Source organism: Microtus pennsylvanicus, chromosome 3 (assembly GCF_037038515.1).
Source record: "Microtus pennsylvanicus isolate mMicPen1 chromosome 3, mMicPen1.hap1, whole genome shotgun sequence".
Classification (NCBI taxonomy): Eukaryota; Metazoa; Chordata; class Mammalia; order Rodentia; family Cricetidae; genus Microtus; species Microtus pennsylvanicus.
Window position 1 is genome coordinate 125,296,468 of NC_134581.1, and position 13,030 is coordinate 125,309,497.

At 46.6% G+C, this 13,030-nt stretch overlaps 1 protein-coding gene across 5 annotated transcripts in view; it reads right to left on the reverse strand.

The window, feature by feature from the left end:
- Window positions 1-6,455: 6,455 nt before the first annotated feature.
- Lyn (LYN proto-oncogene, Src family tyrosine kinase) overlaps window positions 6,456-13,030 on the reverse strand; it is a 106,740-nt gene continuing 100,165 nt past the window's right edge. For all 5 annotated transcript variants that reach the window (XM_075967056.1, XM_075967053.1, XM_075967057.1 and 2 more), the window contains exons 11-13: window positions 11,669-11,822; window positions 10,788-10,919; window positions 6,456-7,804 (exon numbers count right to left, since the gene is read on the reverse strand). In XM_075967056.1, the coding sequence (XP_075823171.1) occupies window positions 7,602-7,804; window positions 10,788-10,919; window positions 11,669-11,822 (489 nt within the window). In that variant the 3' untranslated portion in view covers window positions 6,456-7,601. The remainder of the gene's footprint in view (window positions 7,805-10,787; window positions 10,920-11,668; window positions 11,823-13,030) is intronic.

Sequence of the window (13,030 nt, forward strand, 5' to 3'; positions counted from 1 at the left end):
TTTTTTCTAGAAACAATATCTAGCTCAGACCCTGGATGCTTAGAATATGGGCTGTTAAGGACAACCCTGCCGGCACTCACTTGACCTCTTAGTGGAGGGAATGATGAGCCAATTTTTCTCGGGTCTCCTATTCTTCCCTGAGGATTCTGTTTAATTGGACTGAAGGAGCAGAACAAACACCAGTTTGAAAAAGAACTCCATTTTAGAGAGGACCTAACTAGGGGGCTGAATGCAGTCCAGTGAAGTCATAAACATTCCCAAGAAACTGTGCCTGCTCTGGTCAAAGTGACCCACCAGAGTGTCCAAACATCTGCTTGCTTTGAACGTTCCTGTAGGTACCTGATTAACCACTGTTTTGACTGTTTTGAAGTTCCCCTACACCCCAACCAATGAATTCAAAAGTTGTATACTTTCACCCAGTCCCCAAATACTAAGGCTTGCACCACCCTGCTTGCTAGTTTTCCCTTTAAAGCCCCCCCACCCTAAAGACTTGGGCCGTTCTCCCCCACCGGTTGCGGTGGTGTGTTGGATTTCTGTTCGAGTTAGCTAACTTTTAATCAATAAACCCCAGTGTGTTTGCATCAGATGCTGGCTCTGTGGTGGTCTTTGGGGGCGCTGTGATACGGGCATAACAGGACTACGTTCTTCTACCCAGCAGGTTTGGTTAACATTGATGAGGGAACATACCAGAAAACACCTATATCTGATAGAAGCGAAACTGGAGTCCCAGCTTTTGTCAAGTTTTAAAGACTTTTTTTTCCCTCCAGGGAGACACATCCAATCCTTATTTTGCAGGTCCTTTGTAGGAGTTTTTAAAAATTTTATTTATTTATTTGGTTTGTGTTTGGTTTTTCAAGACAGAGTTTCTTTCTGACTATCCAGGAACTCTCCCTGTAGACCAGGCTGACCTTGAACTCCCTAAGATCTGCTTGCCTCGCCACACTAGTGCTGGGATTAAAGGTGTGTGCCACCACCGCCCAGTTTTTGGTGGGCTACTTACATTTATATTGTAAGCCTCTGCTCACAGTTGAAGGTGAGTGTAGGAGGAAGTCATCACCCCAAATTCTCTGTGAGTGTAGGAGGAAGTCATCACCCCAAATTCTCTGAGTGTAGGGGGAAGTTATCACCCCAAATTCTCTGTCAGTGTAGGAGGAAGTCATCACCCCAAATTCTCTGTGAGTGTAGGAGGAAGTCATCAACTGAAATTCTCTTTTTCCTCAGCCTCACACTGGGGTCTAGAAAGATGGTCTTGATTTTCCTTCCCTTGTTCTTGATCTAGGATTTTATCTATATGTGAATTCATTTTCCAAACGGATGCTTTGTTGCATTAGTGATTAATAAGGAAAAATGGTTTTTGTAATCCAACTCCCTAAAATGAAGAGTTTATTAAATTTTTTATATTTTGTCTCTGTTTCTAATGAGAAAGGATAGAAAGACAGGGGAATTTCAGGCAATATAAAAGGAGAAAGAGACTCCTAGCCCAGGAATGCAGCTGGTCTCTCCAGCAGAGATGCAAGAAGCACAATAAACAGCAGCTCAAGGCCTTTCTCACTGCAGCTGCAATTGTCTACGAACGTCTCCAGATTAGCAGGGAAAGCACACACACTAAAGATGGTGCACAACTGTAGTGGTCTCTGGCTTTATTTTTTCAGATTTAAATTCCATCCAAGACCCCTCTGGAGCTATCCTATGATCTTGCTTGTTAAAAGAGAGTGAGAAGAGGGGGGGAAAGGGTTTCCTAGCAACCTTTTGAGAGTTACAAGCAGCTTCTTTGTGGGTGCTGGGAGTTAAACCTGGGTCTTCTGGAAGAGTAACTAATGCTCTTAACTACTGAGCCATCTCTCTAGCTCCTGCCCCTCACTTTTGATGCTTTTTCTTGAGACATGGCCTGATCCAGATTTCTTGACTTCTAAGCACCTGCCATGCAGTGGGTCTCAATGTGGTTGGTCCACAATGACTGCCACCCTAGAATCCTGCCTGAGCTGTGTGGAGCCTAGTGACCTATTGTGATGAACCTGCCCAGAAGTTCTGCATATGCTCCTCTGGAAGGCAGGAGCCCAGCCTTCGATGTGCCCCGTCCCCTGCTGTGCCTCCTGTTGCTGCAGCATCAGCCCCTGCTGTGCCCCACCCCCTGCCATGCCTCTTCTTGCTGCAGCATCACTGCCTGTGTAGCTTATCTTTGAAGCCTTCTTTGGCCGTGCCGCGTGCTTCAGGGAAACCCTTTCTCAGGGCTTCATTCCCCTCAGAATGGTCCTCATACTTTATGTCTACTTCTGTCTCTTTTTCTAATGGTTTTCTCGTTCTATCTTGCCACTGCTGTGCTTGTCAACAGTAAGCAGGCAACTTAAGGCGAAAGGTTGCTGTCCCTCATAAATGGTTTCTTCCACAGGGAAGTGGCTGCTGAAACAGGGCTGAATAACCGCCCTTGGCCCAAAGAGATCCAGCTGGTAGGAAGAGACTAGGGGTGATCACTTCAATATCTTTTTAACATAAGCAATTCAGAACAATGGGGCAAACAGCTTAAAAAAATTTTCCTTGTTCTATCTCATGCGACCAAGGGCTGTCTGCTCTGTCACTCCCAAAGGTTTCCTGTCCCTTTGGGAAAATCCGATCACCCACCTGAGTTCCATTCTGGGCAGTTACGATCTCAGGACAGCCATCACACATTCGGCACACAACGGCCACTCTCCCACGGCCCGATTAGAGGTGATAGAAAGCCTGTCTCTGTACGCAGTCCTTTTGAGCTCCTTTGGTTCCTCACCCTGCACTTTACCGTGGCTCCCACAGAAAGCTTGTTGTAGTCAGTCCATACCACGATTCCCCCACTGAACTGCTACGGAGCAAATGTCCCATGGTGCCGTTATATTAATTAGAATGTATTGTTTCAGAGGAGTGTAACTAAATGGCTGCTTCAAGAGGGTTTCGAGCAGCCAGCGTCTGGCACCGACACTAAAGCTCCTGCATTCCTCATGCCACTGAGAACAGGCCCGTGCCTCCATCCACAGTTCCGAGATCTCCACACCCCCAAACAAAAAGGTGGTCAAGGAACTCACCTGGTGGCGAAAACCAATCTGAATCTATTCATAGTCCTCATCCCACCTGTTGGGAGTGTCTAGGAACTTCTTCCCCACAGAAATGCCTTATTTGATTAAAAGTTTCTTAGTGCTCACTGAGGTTTTACCAGCAAATATTCAGCATATTAATTATATTAAGCCTTAAAAAAAACCCTAGTGGCAGCCACTAAGTGATAAAACTAAAAAGTAAATAGAACTTACAATTATTTATTTATTTTTATTTTTTCAAGACAGGGTTTCTCTGTGTAAAAGCCCTGGCTGTCCTGGAATTTGCTTTGTAGACCAGGCTGGTCTCAAACTCACAAAGATCTGCCTGCCTCTGCCTCCCGAGTGCTGGGATTAAAGGTGTGCTCCACCGCCGCCAAGCCAGTTATTCTTCTTGCTTTGGGACCTGGCATCTCTCGTGCAGATAACTCTAGCTCTATATTAAGACTATACTTGGCGGGGCTGGAGAGATGGCTCAGGGGTTAAGAGCATTGTCTGCTATTCCAAAGGTCCTGAGTTCAATTCCCAGCAACCACATGGTGGCTCACAACCATCTATAATGAGGTCAGGTGCCCTCTTCTGGCCTGAAGGGATATATTGTACACTAAATAAATAAATATTTAAAAAAAGACTATACTTGGCAATCTAGATTATTCCTAACGTCTTCCCAACAACTTAGATTATTCCTAACGTCTTCCCAACAACCTAGATATTATCACCATGGAGATTGCTACCATCATTTTCACACTCAGGCAAGTGCTACCATATTGCGGCCACCCCAGGAACTCTGTGGTACTTTTCGCATGTCTATCTGAAGTATTTAACAGACTCAAAAGAGCACAGGAAGTTAGGGTCAGTGGGCACCTAGGTGGGTAAAGTTTCCTGCGGCCTCATGATGCACACTTGATGGCCTGATTACATCTCTAGGACCTACAAAAGGTGAAAAAAGACACCACAGAGCTGTCCCCTGGTCTCAACAGACAATCCTGCACTTGTCCCCACATCTCTCTCTCACACACATACACACATCAAAAGCATAGGAAACTAAATTGGAAATCTTTCCACATAGCAGTCTATAACTTGCTGAATCAAAATGTTATCAGTTTTAATACCTCCTCCCTCATAAAATGAACCAGAAATACTAGCAAAACATTTAATTTGAAAGCTAGAGATTGTGTTTCCAAGTGTATTGGTATATTTAATGGTTACATGATCATTTTATTAGCTTTGCGAATCTCAATATGACATTGTGGTGGTTTGAATAAAATGGCCCCCATAGGCCTATAGGGAGTGGCACTATCAGGAAATGTGGCCTTGTTGAAAGAATCACATCACTGAGGCTGGGTTTTGAGGTGGCCCAGTAGCTCACTCTTCCTTCCTGCTGCCTGCCGATCCAGATGGAGAACTCTCAGTTCTTCTCCAGCACCATGTCAGCCTGCATGCCGCCATGCTTCCCGCCACGATGGCCTGAACCTCTGAACTGTAAGCCAGCCCCAGTTGAATGTTTTCCTTTATAGAGTTGCTGTGAGCATGTTGTCTCTTCACAGCAATAGAATCCCTAACTACGACAGTAGCCCAGGCTAGCCGCAAAACCTTGCTTGCATGGCATTTCATAGATATAATGAAAAATTCTTAGGGAAATTTCTCCTCATGTCTATGTGGACTTTAGTGGATCACTTTGAGATTTATACCCTTGCCAATCAGAACATCTAACCGAATCACAGCCAATCTGCTAAGAAGGGTCCTAATCGTTTGATTTCATGTGGTAGGTGCTCTTGGTGGCCTAGTAGTTGGAGTTTGCTGTTCTCAGTTTATCTCATAAGGAAAGAACAAGGAAAACAAACAAATAAACAGGCAAACAAAACCCCAGTTTTGTCCTTCAGTGTTGAATGCACCCGATCCCTCAGTCATGAAATCTTTCAAGAATTTCAGGGCTGTTGTGTGAGCTGGAGAAAATCCTGATAAAGTGTGAAAGGTTTAAAAAAAAAAAACTTAAGTATATTCCTCAATATTTCCTTCACCAAAAATAGCCAGGCTTACCTGCACCGAAGCTACAAGGTAAAAGGAATGAGGAGGTGAAGACACCAGGGGAAGGTAGGACCAGGAGAAGGTGGAAAGCAGCCCCACCCAGGTGACTTTCTGCTGAGAAGATGGAAGGCGGTCACCAGCTGGCCGTGGGAGCTGGTGATGCAAACAGGGGGGCTGGCCGTCAACACTGGGGTAAGCATGTCCTTTAGCACAGTTGAGTTGGGCAGGGTCATTCCCCACTGCAAACATTTTAGCAGCTGTGGCCCTTGGATGCCATTTATGAAGGGGCAGAGGACGGAAATAAGTTTATAATTGTAACTGTTTCTTTGCCATTGATGTAGCCACTATGTGACTACAGAAAAAGCAGCCACGCCTTTTGTTATTTGTTTTCTTAACCTGTGTGTGCATGATGTGTGCGTGTGTACAGTATGTGCGTGCACATGTGTGTGACCAGGGTCAAGACCGGGTAATGGTCTTCACTTTTTACCTTAACCAGAGTCTCTTGCTTGTTGCTGTATGTGCCAGGCTAGCTGAACATTAAGCTTTTGGGGACTTTCCCATCCCTGGCTCCCACCTCCCAGTAGGAACCCTGCAATTGCAGAAAATGCCTTCCTTTTACAAGGTTCTGGGATCTGAATGCAGGTCCTCAGACTTGCTTAGCAAGCATTTTACCCACTGAGCAATCTCCCCAGCTGCTGCCAGGTCCACCTGATGGCTCGTGAGGAAGCCGGCACGTGGGAGAAAGGATCAGCTGCGGGATGGAGGAGAGACGCCAAGTGGAAAATGGAAGCAGAACGGAGAGCAAACGGCAAGGAAAATGAATTCTTAGCAACTTTCAGGAGCTGTCTTTAGCTTTAGGGACTCTTTGCACTTCCGTTCCATGAAATAAATTGGAGCCCACAGGTGAGTTCTGAAATCAGCGCGTGTAGGGAAGGGCGTTAGAGAACCTGCTGTTGTAGATCACGTGACCAAAGGGACACAGGCAATGTTTGTAAACAGGGCACTTGGAAACGAAGGGCTTGAGAATACTTTGAAAAGATATTATTTTAAAAGTCAGGAAATAGACAAATTAAAGTTTAAGGAAAATTAGAATATTTAACTCCTTCCCCTAGGCATCCAGCTAAAGTAAACAAATTAAAATTCTAACATACCTGCAAAGCCCGTTAGAAAGCAGACCCTCGGGCACCCCGGCCATCGACTCCTCAGTCCTCCACCCTGAAGTGCTCCAGCCACGGAGGGACCTCCGCAAGCTCGTGCCATGTAACCGACTGTACAGAATTTCTTCCTGCCCTTTCCCCCACCAACCGGCTCCTGTCTATACACTGACAAGAGTCGAAAACCTCAAGTTGAAACACGAGACAAAAACCCTCAAGATGTTATTGAGTGTATTAAAATAAAATCAAAAATAGAATTATTAAGTATGTACACAACAGCGTAAGTGAAAGGGGCGGACACAGCGGTTTCCAACTGCAGTTTACAGTGCAATACCCAGGTGGGTCCTGCTGGAGGCTTCTCCGTGGCCACCTCCTTCCTACCTGCAGGTGTAAATAGTCTCTCACACATCTTACACAATTCAGAAAAGAGAAAAGAATCACAAAAATAGTCCCAAACATGGCATTTTTTCACTTCTTAGAGTACAGCTAAAATGTATGATTCATAAAATGTTCAAGTCATTTGAGGCAGTCAAAGAAAGACTACGTTTTTTGGAAGGCCTTGTAAAGATTCTTACGCTTACGTCAAAGTTCTCCCAAAGGACCCTGTCAGAAAAGCCTTTAGAGAATACTGTAATTGAAATACCCAGACCATTAAAAACATTTCCCCAGATGGCAGAACTCTCTTGCCGTCACTGGGAGGTCTGGGTGGTGGTGTAGCTCCAAAGGGCCCCAGTTCAGCAATGATCTCTGCCTGTCCATACATGGCGCTCCTGCAGGGTGAGCGGGTGCTACCTCCCGCCCGGCCGTCCGCCTTAGCATAAAGGAAAATGTTTAACAGTCTTAGACTGGAGTGGGGGTGGGGTGTGCTGGGGGTGACGGGGTGCGGAAGTGGGGAGGAATGAAATCTCCACAGCGAAAACATTCAAAGTTAGAAAAGATGTCTTAAAGCTGGTGGCTTCACGTGTAAAACCTAACAGGCTGTATTAGTAGTTTTTAAAGAAGTAAGCCAAAGCATGGAGGAGGTCAGGGAACATCTGCTTGTGCACGAGGTTATTTTTGCTAAGTGAGTTTAGTTCTTGCTGCATCTGGAAATTTGTGGCCGACAGTCTCTGAGCCGGAGTCACGTGTAGAGCCGGCGCAGTGCGTATTGGAGGGAGCGGGTGTTTGTATTCTGCCTGTGGTCCCACCGAGCAGTGGCCACCCGTGTAAGAAACAGCATCTCAAGTCCAGGGTGTTCTTCCTGAGTTAATCTGGCCTGTCCGTCAGGAACCAGGAACACAGGGGGTCCTGGCGCGAGATGATTGACTGCGCCCGAAGGCTGCTTTTCCTGCTAATTACAAGGGGCAGGACTCCGTGCCCACTACGGCTGCTGCTGGTACTGCCCTTCCGTGGCGGTGTAGAAGTCATCCAGGACGCTCTGTAGGTAGTCAAACGTCGGCCTCTCCTCCGCCTTTTCTTTCCAGCACATCTTCATGATGTCGTAGAGCTCATCTGGGCAGTTCTCCATGCGTGGCATCCGGTAGCCCTGGGACAGCGCACTCATCACGTCGGCATTGGTTCTCCCTGTGGCCCAGAACAAACAAAACAGCAGCCACAGTGAGGTTAGAAGCCCAGTTTAACGGCTTAGCACTGCAGAGACCAGCTTACTGCTGACAGCCTGGGGCTAGGATGGAAAAAAAGCTTCCTTGAATCTGCTTATGGGTTGGAGGATATTCTCCCCAAATTCATAGGTTGGCATTTTAACTGTCAGTCCCTCAGAGTGGTACTGTAATTGGAGATAAGGCCCATAAAGAGGTGATTAAGTTAAAATGAGCCCTGCAGGTGGGTTCTGTTAAGTTGGGAGCATCACTCTAGCCCCTGGCATCCATCTCAGGCCCTGGCCTGGGAGTTGCACGGGTCTGGACTCCAAATCCCAGCATGCCAGGGTATTTAAGTGGGCTGCCAGGGGAGGAACACGTGGTCCTGGGTTTGCAAGTGCTCCCTTTTCTGTCTCCCCTGCCATGCTATCTGCCACCCGAGAGCACTTACTAAGACAGAGAAGGAACTCTGCAGGCAGCTCAATCACTATGTTCTGGAATGGACACACGTGTCAAGGAATCAGTTTGCAAAGGCAAAAATCAGGCATATCTCATAGGCATCCTAACTGAATTAGACTCCCAGATTCCACATTAAAAACCCAGCAAGGGGGTACACACTTGTAATCCAAACTCTGGGGGCCAGTGGGGGTGGGGCAGCGGAGGCTAGCCCATCGCCAGCCAGTCTAGCCTACTTGGTGAATTCCAGGCTAATGAGAGATTGTCTGAAGAAAATAAAATAGACAGCACCGAAGAGTGAAGCCCAGTGCTGTCCTCTGGCCTCGACAAGCATGTGCACACGCGCATGCCTGTACGTCTGTAGATTACTCCCTCACACTAGCGCGTGCACACACACATACAGACGGATACGGGACTCGGCTGACCTTTCACATTAACCACACCAGCCCGATATTCACCCTCAGCTTCCCCTTTGGCAGGGCAGATTCTTTTTAGCATTCAAAGAAATTACAAATATCCTACACACATCTCATCCTTGGACGCCCCTCCAGCCCTTCACTGACTTCCCTCCATAGCACAGGGGTGCTAAGGAGCCTCCCCTGATGTAACCTGTGGAAGAATGCTTGTCCCTGCCCTGCAGGAACTCTGGTGTCTAAATGGAAAGAATCAAATAAGCTTTGTAATAGTCTGTATCTCTTTTCTAAAATTTCATCTATTTATTATGCCCGAGTGTATGTCTGTGTTATCTCATGCACACAGTGCCTAACGAGGCCAGAAGAGGGCATCAAATTCCCTGGGTCTGGAGTTATAGATGGTTATGAGCTACCACATGGCTGCTGGGAATTGAACTCTGGGCCCCTGGAAGAGGAGCCAGTGCTCTTACTGCTGAGCCATCTCTCCAGCCCCTTTCTTCCATTTGTATCTCTTCCAAGCTGTTTAAGTGGTGAGTTAATTTTCCTCAAGTCTACTCATGAAATGCCGCTTTCCTAGCTATCTCCTAGAGTCCTCTGACTGGAAGATTTCAGGCCTTTCTGCCTAGGCAAGGAGCAGGTAGGTATCACTTTTCTGTAACTGGAACTTGGGTCTCTACAACATTCTGTGACTCTGGCTATTGGGTCCACTTCTGAAGAAATGTCTGGTTTTACTTCTGCTTGAAGTTCTAGGGTGCTAGTGGGGCTGCAAGCTTGGTTAGGAATATCTCTCTCACTTCCTTCCTGAAGAATCCTTGGTTGCGTTAAAGGTCAGATGCCCACAGAAGATAAAGCTTTGTGTGGTCTCCTAAGCCTCCCTGCAGATTTTTCTAAAGAGCATCCTCAAAGCTGCAGACCAAGGGCAGCACGTGTCATCCTGCCTGGGGAATCCACTTTCGAAAGAGAAGAAAGAAGAATCCAAAACTTGTCTTCTCATGCTTGAGTGAACAAACAGCAAGCCATGATACAGCAAGTCTAATAGAAGAGCGGAGATGGGAGGCAGAGCTCCGACCCATGCTAAACCCATAGTTGCCGCTTAGTTTGTGGCTAGGCTAAAGAAGGCAAATGCCCATGGGCTGGAAGCCTCCAGGCTTTCACACTGCATCCTTCATTCCTTCCACAGGGCTTGCTACTAATCACCATGGGTTATGAAGGAGCACTAAGTTCCTTTCTCATAGGAACTAGTGCTTGTTCTTGCGGGCCCACATTAGTCACCCAGAGAGAGTTTTTAGGAAGTGAGGCCATCCCCTCCACTTAGCTCATTCTACACGAGCCTGCTCGCCCATCTGCTTTCTACCATGCATTGAAGCCGTACAAGTTCCTCACCCCATGGCAGCAAGCTCCTGAGTACTGGGTACTGGAGTTACAGACAGTTGTGAGCTATCATGTAGGTCCTGGTCATCAAACCTAGGTCCTCCAGAAGAGCAGCCAGTGTTCTTAACTGCTGAGCCATCTCTCCGGCCACTAAAAATTTAGCTTTAAATTCATCTTATTCACACAGTTTTGACTAAAAGACACTAGTGAGAAATTGGGAATTTTAGAAGAACCCTTCTTCGTGTCAATACAGACTCTGGAGGCAGGCAGAGCAGGTAGAACAATGGAATTCAGCTGTAGATATGAATGATGCCCTCAGTGACATCGAAGATGGGAAGTCAGTCCTTCACTGCTGAACAGTAGCAACTACCTCCTGAAGGGAGAGACTACCACCCTGCTCACCACCCGAGTTCTCACAAGTAGATGTTGAAGGCCCTGGTTTCTTGTACGTTCTGCTCCATCTGGAGCCCTGCCTTGGAGGAGGCCATCAGTGTCTAAGGTGCCTCATTAAGCACCCAGAGCAGTGCCAAGTGCACTCTGAAGAGTAGGATAAAAGCCAAGAAGGACCCACACATCTTTCAGAAAGATTTTCACAGAAGAGGACGTCCCGGAGCTCTGCCGGGAGCACGGATTTGGGGTAGATGGCGCTATTTCACTTTGTAAACGTCTTCAGGCTGTTTAGTTCTTCCTTCACACAGAACACGCGAGAGGGAAGTAGGCAAGCGATACCTGGGTAGGGGATTTTCCCGTAGGTGACGATTTCATACAGGAGAATTCCGAAGGACCACACATCAGACTTGATAGTGAAGCAGCCAAAGTTGATGGCCTCTGGAGCCGTCCACTTGATAGGGAACTTGGCACCTGCAGAGGGAGACACAGGCTTTTACTCAGAGCTCAGGCTGGAAGGGCATGGATCATTCTCTCCTTTGAGTTTTTAGAAATTCAAGTTATTTATTTGGACTAGGTAAGATACATGCACAGTCAAAACAGACGTGGTATCAAATGCCATTCCCTTTGGGCCCTCACTTCCTTAGAAGCACAGTTTCTTTTAGAGCGTGTAGGGGGCTCTGTAACTGGCCTAACTTTAACCGCAAAAGGACATGGCATACCATGTAAAGACATTTTGCTTAGTGTGTATTTTTGCCTGTCAAACCAGACTTTTTAGCACTGATCTTCGGTGTAGACATTTTATAGAGTTGAGCATGCTGGTGTTTTCCTGTAGTCTCAGATGAGGCAGAAGGATCTCTTGATCCTAAGAGTTTAAAACCAACCTGGGACAGTCAAGCAGGACCCCATCTCAAAACACCAAACCTAACAAAATGTCCCCACAAAACAGTTCAGATTTTTCTTTAATAAGAAAAATCATGGAACAGCTAAGGGTTCGTAGCCATCACTTGAAAACATTGCTTTTACTGTGTCTTGGCATGAAGTTTCATACATGTATTGGCTGCAAATCAAGGCCCTGTCTTGAAGGTGGAAGCAGGAAGGGAGGGAACACATGGTGGGCTGGTGTGGGGTGGGGAAGGAGAGGGCATCAGGCATGGGGTAGAAGGTGGGGGAAGTGCACGATATGCTCGCATAGAAAAGGCCCTGTAACTCCGCGTACATACCTTCCCGCGCTGTGTACTCATTGTCTTCGATGACTCTGGCGAGGCCAAAGTCTGCGATCTTGCACATGAGAGAGTCCGAGACCAGGACATTAGCCGCTCGCAGGTCCCGATGAATGTAGTTCTTCCGCTCGATGTATGCCATGCCCTCCGCGATCTGCAAACGGAATGGGCCCAGGTTTGAATTTTAGGTAAGCGATGTCATGGCTTGCCATCACGGAAAACTCAACAATCCTTGAGTGTGTGACATCCCTTTATGTGAATTATTCTGATTGCTTGAGGTTTTAAGATAGTGATAAAGTCACCCTCAAGTCCTTTCTAAAATCTCCCCCTAACATCTCTAACGGTGGTAGCTTTAAAGATTTTTTTACTACGTGTGTGCATATGCGACCATGTGTGCGTGTGTGTGTGTGTGTGTGTGTGTGTGTATTGTGTCTTTGGGCCAGAATGTAAACTTTGAGGGCAGGTGCTCATGGAGACCAGCAGGGGGCATTAGAGTCCCCTGGAGCTGGAGTTACAGGCAGTTGTGAGCTGCCCGACAGGAGCGCTGGGAACCGAACGAGGTCTTAACTGGGTAGCTATTTCTTCAACCCCATGGCAATACTGTTTGTTTTGTTTTTCTTAAATAACAGTATATTTCAACATTTTTTATTTATTTTTTTAAAAATATTTATTAATTATGTATACAATATTCTGTCTGTATGTCTGCAGGCCAGAAGAGGGCAATAGACCTCATTACAGATGGTTGTGAGCCACCATGTGGTTGCCGGGAATTGAACTCAGGACCTTTGGAAGAGCAGGCAATGCTCTTTTCTTTTAAATTTTATTTATTTATTTATTTATTATGTATACAACATTCTGTCTATGTGTATACCTGCATGTCAGAAGAGGGCACCAGACCTCATTACAGATGGTTGTGAGCCACCATGTGGTTGCTGGGAATTGAACTCAGGACCTTTGGAAGAGCAGGCAATGCTCTTAACCGCTGAGCCATCTCTCCAGCCCTCAACATTTTTTAAAGTGTAAAACTATTTTGCCTCTAAAATCTGCCCACGCTGATGGGCAGATGTCATTCTTCAGTGAGGAAACATGTTATGCTCCGGATGTTTCTGTCCCCCAAGTTTATATATTGACACAATGACCCCCAATATTATCCTTAATGTTTTGGCGGTCATAAAGTAATTGTGTAAGGAAGACAGAGCAGACTTGGTGACCTCATATGAAAGGCCGCATAGAGCTTCCTGGTCCCTTCTACCCCAGGCTGCCCTAGCTATTAAGAGGCTGTCTGTGAAGGAGAACCGGCCCATGCCAGTCTCTGAATGTGCTGACGTTTTTTCCTGGCTGTCCCTAGGACTGTGGGAAATA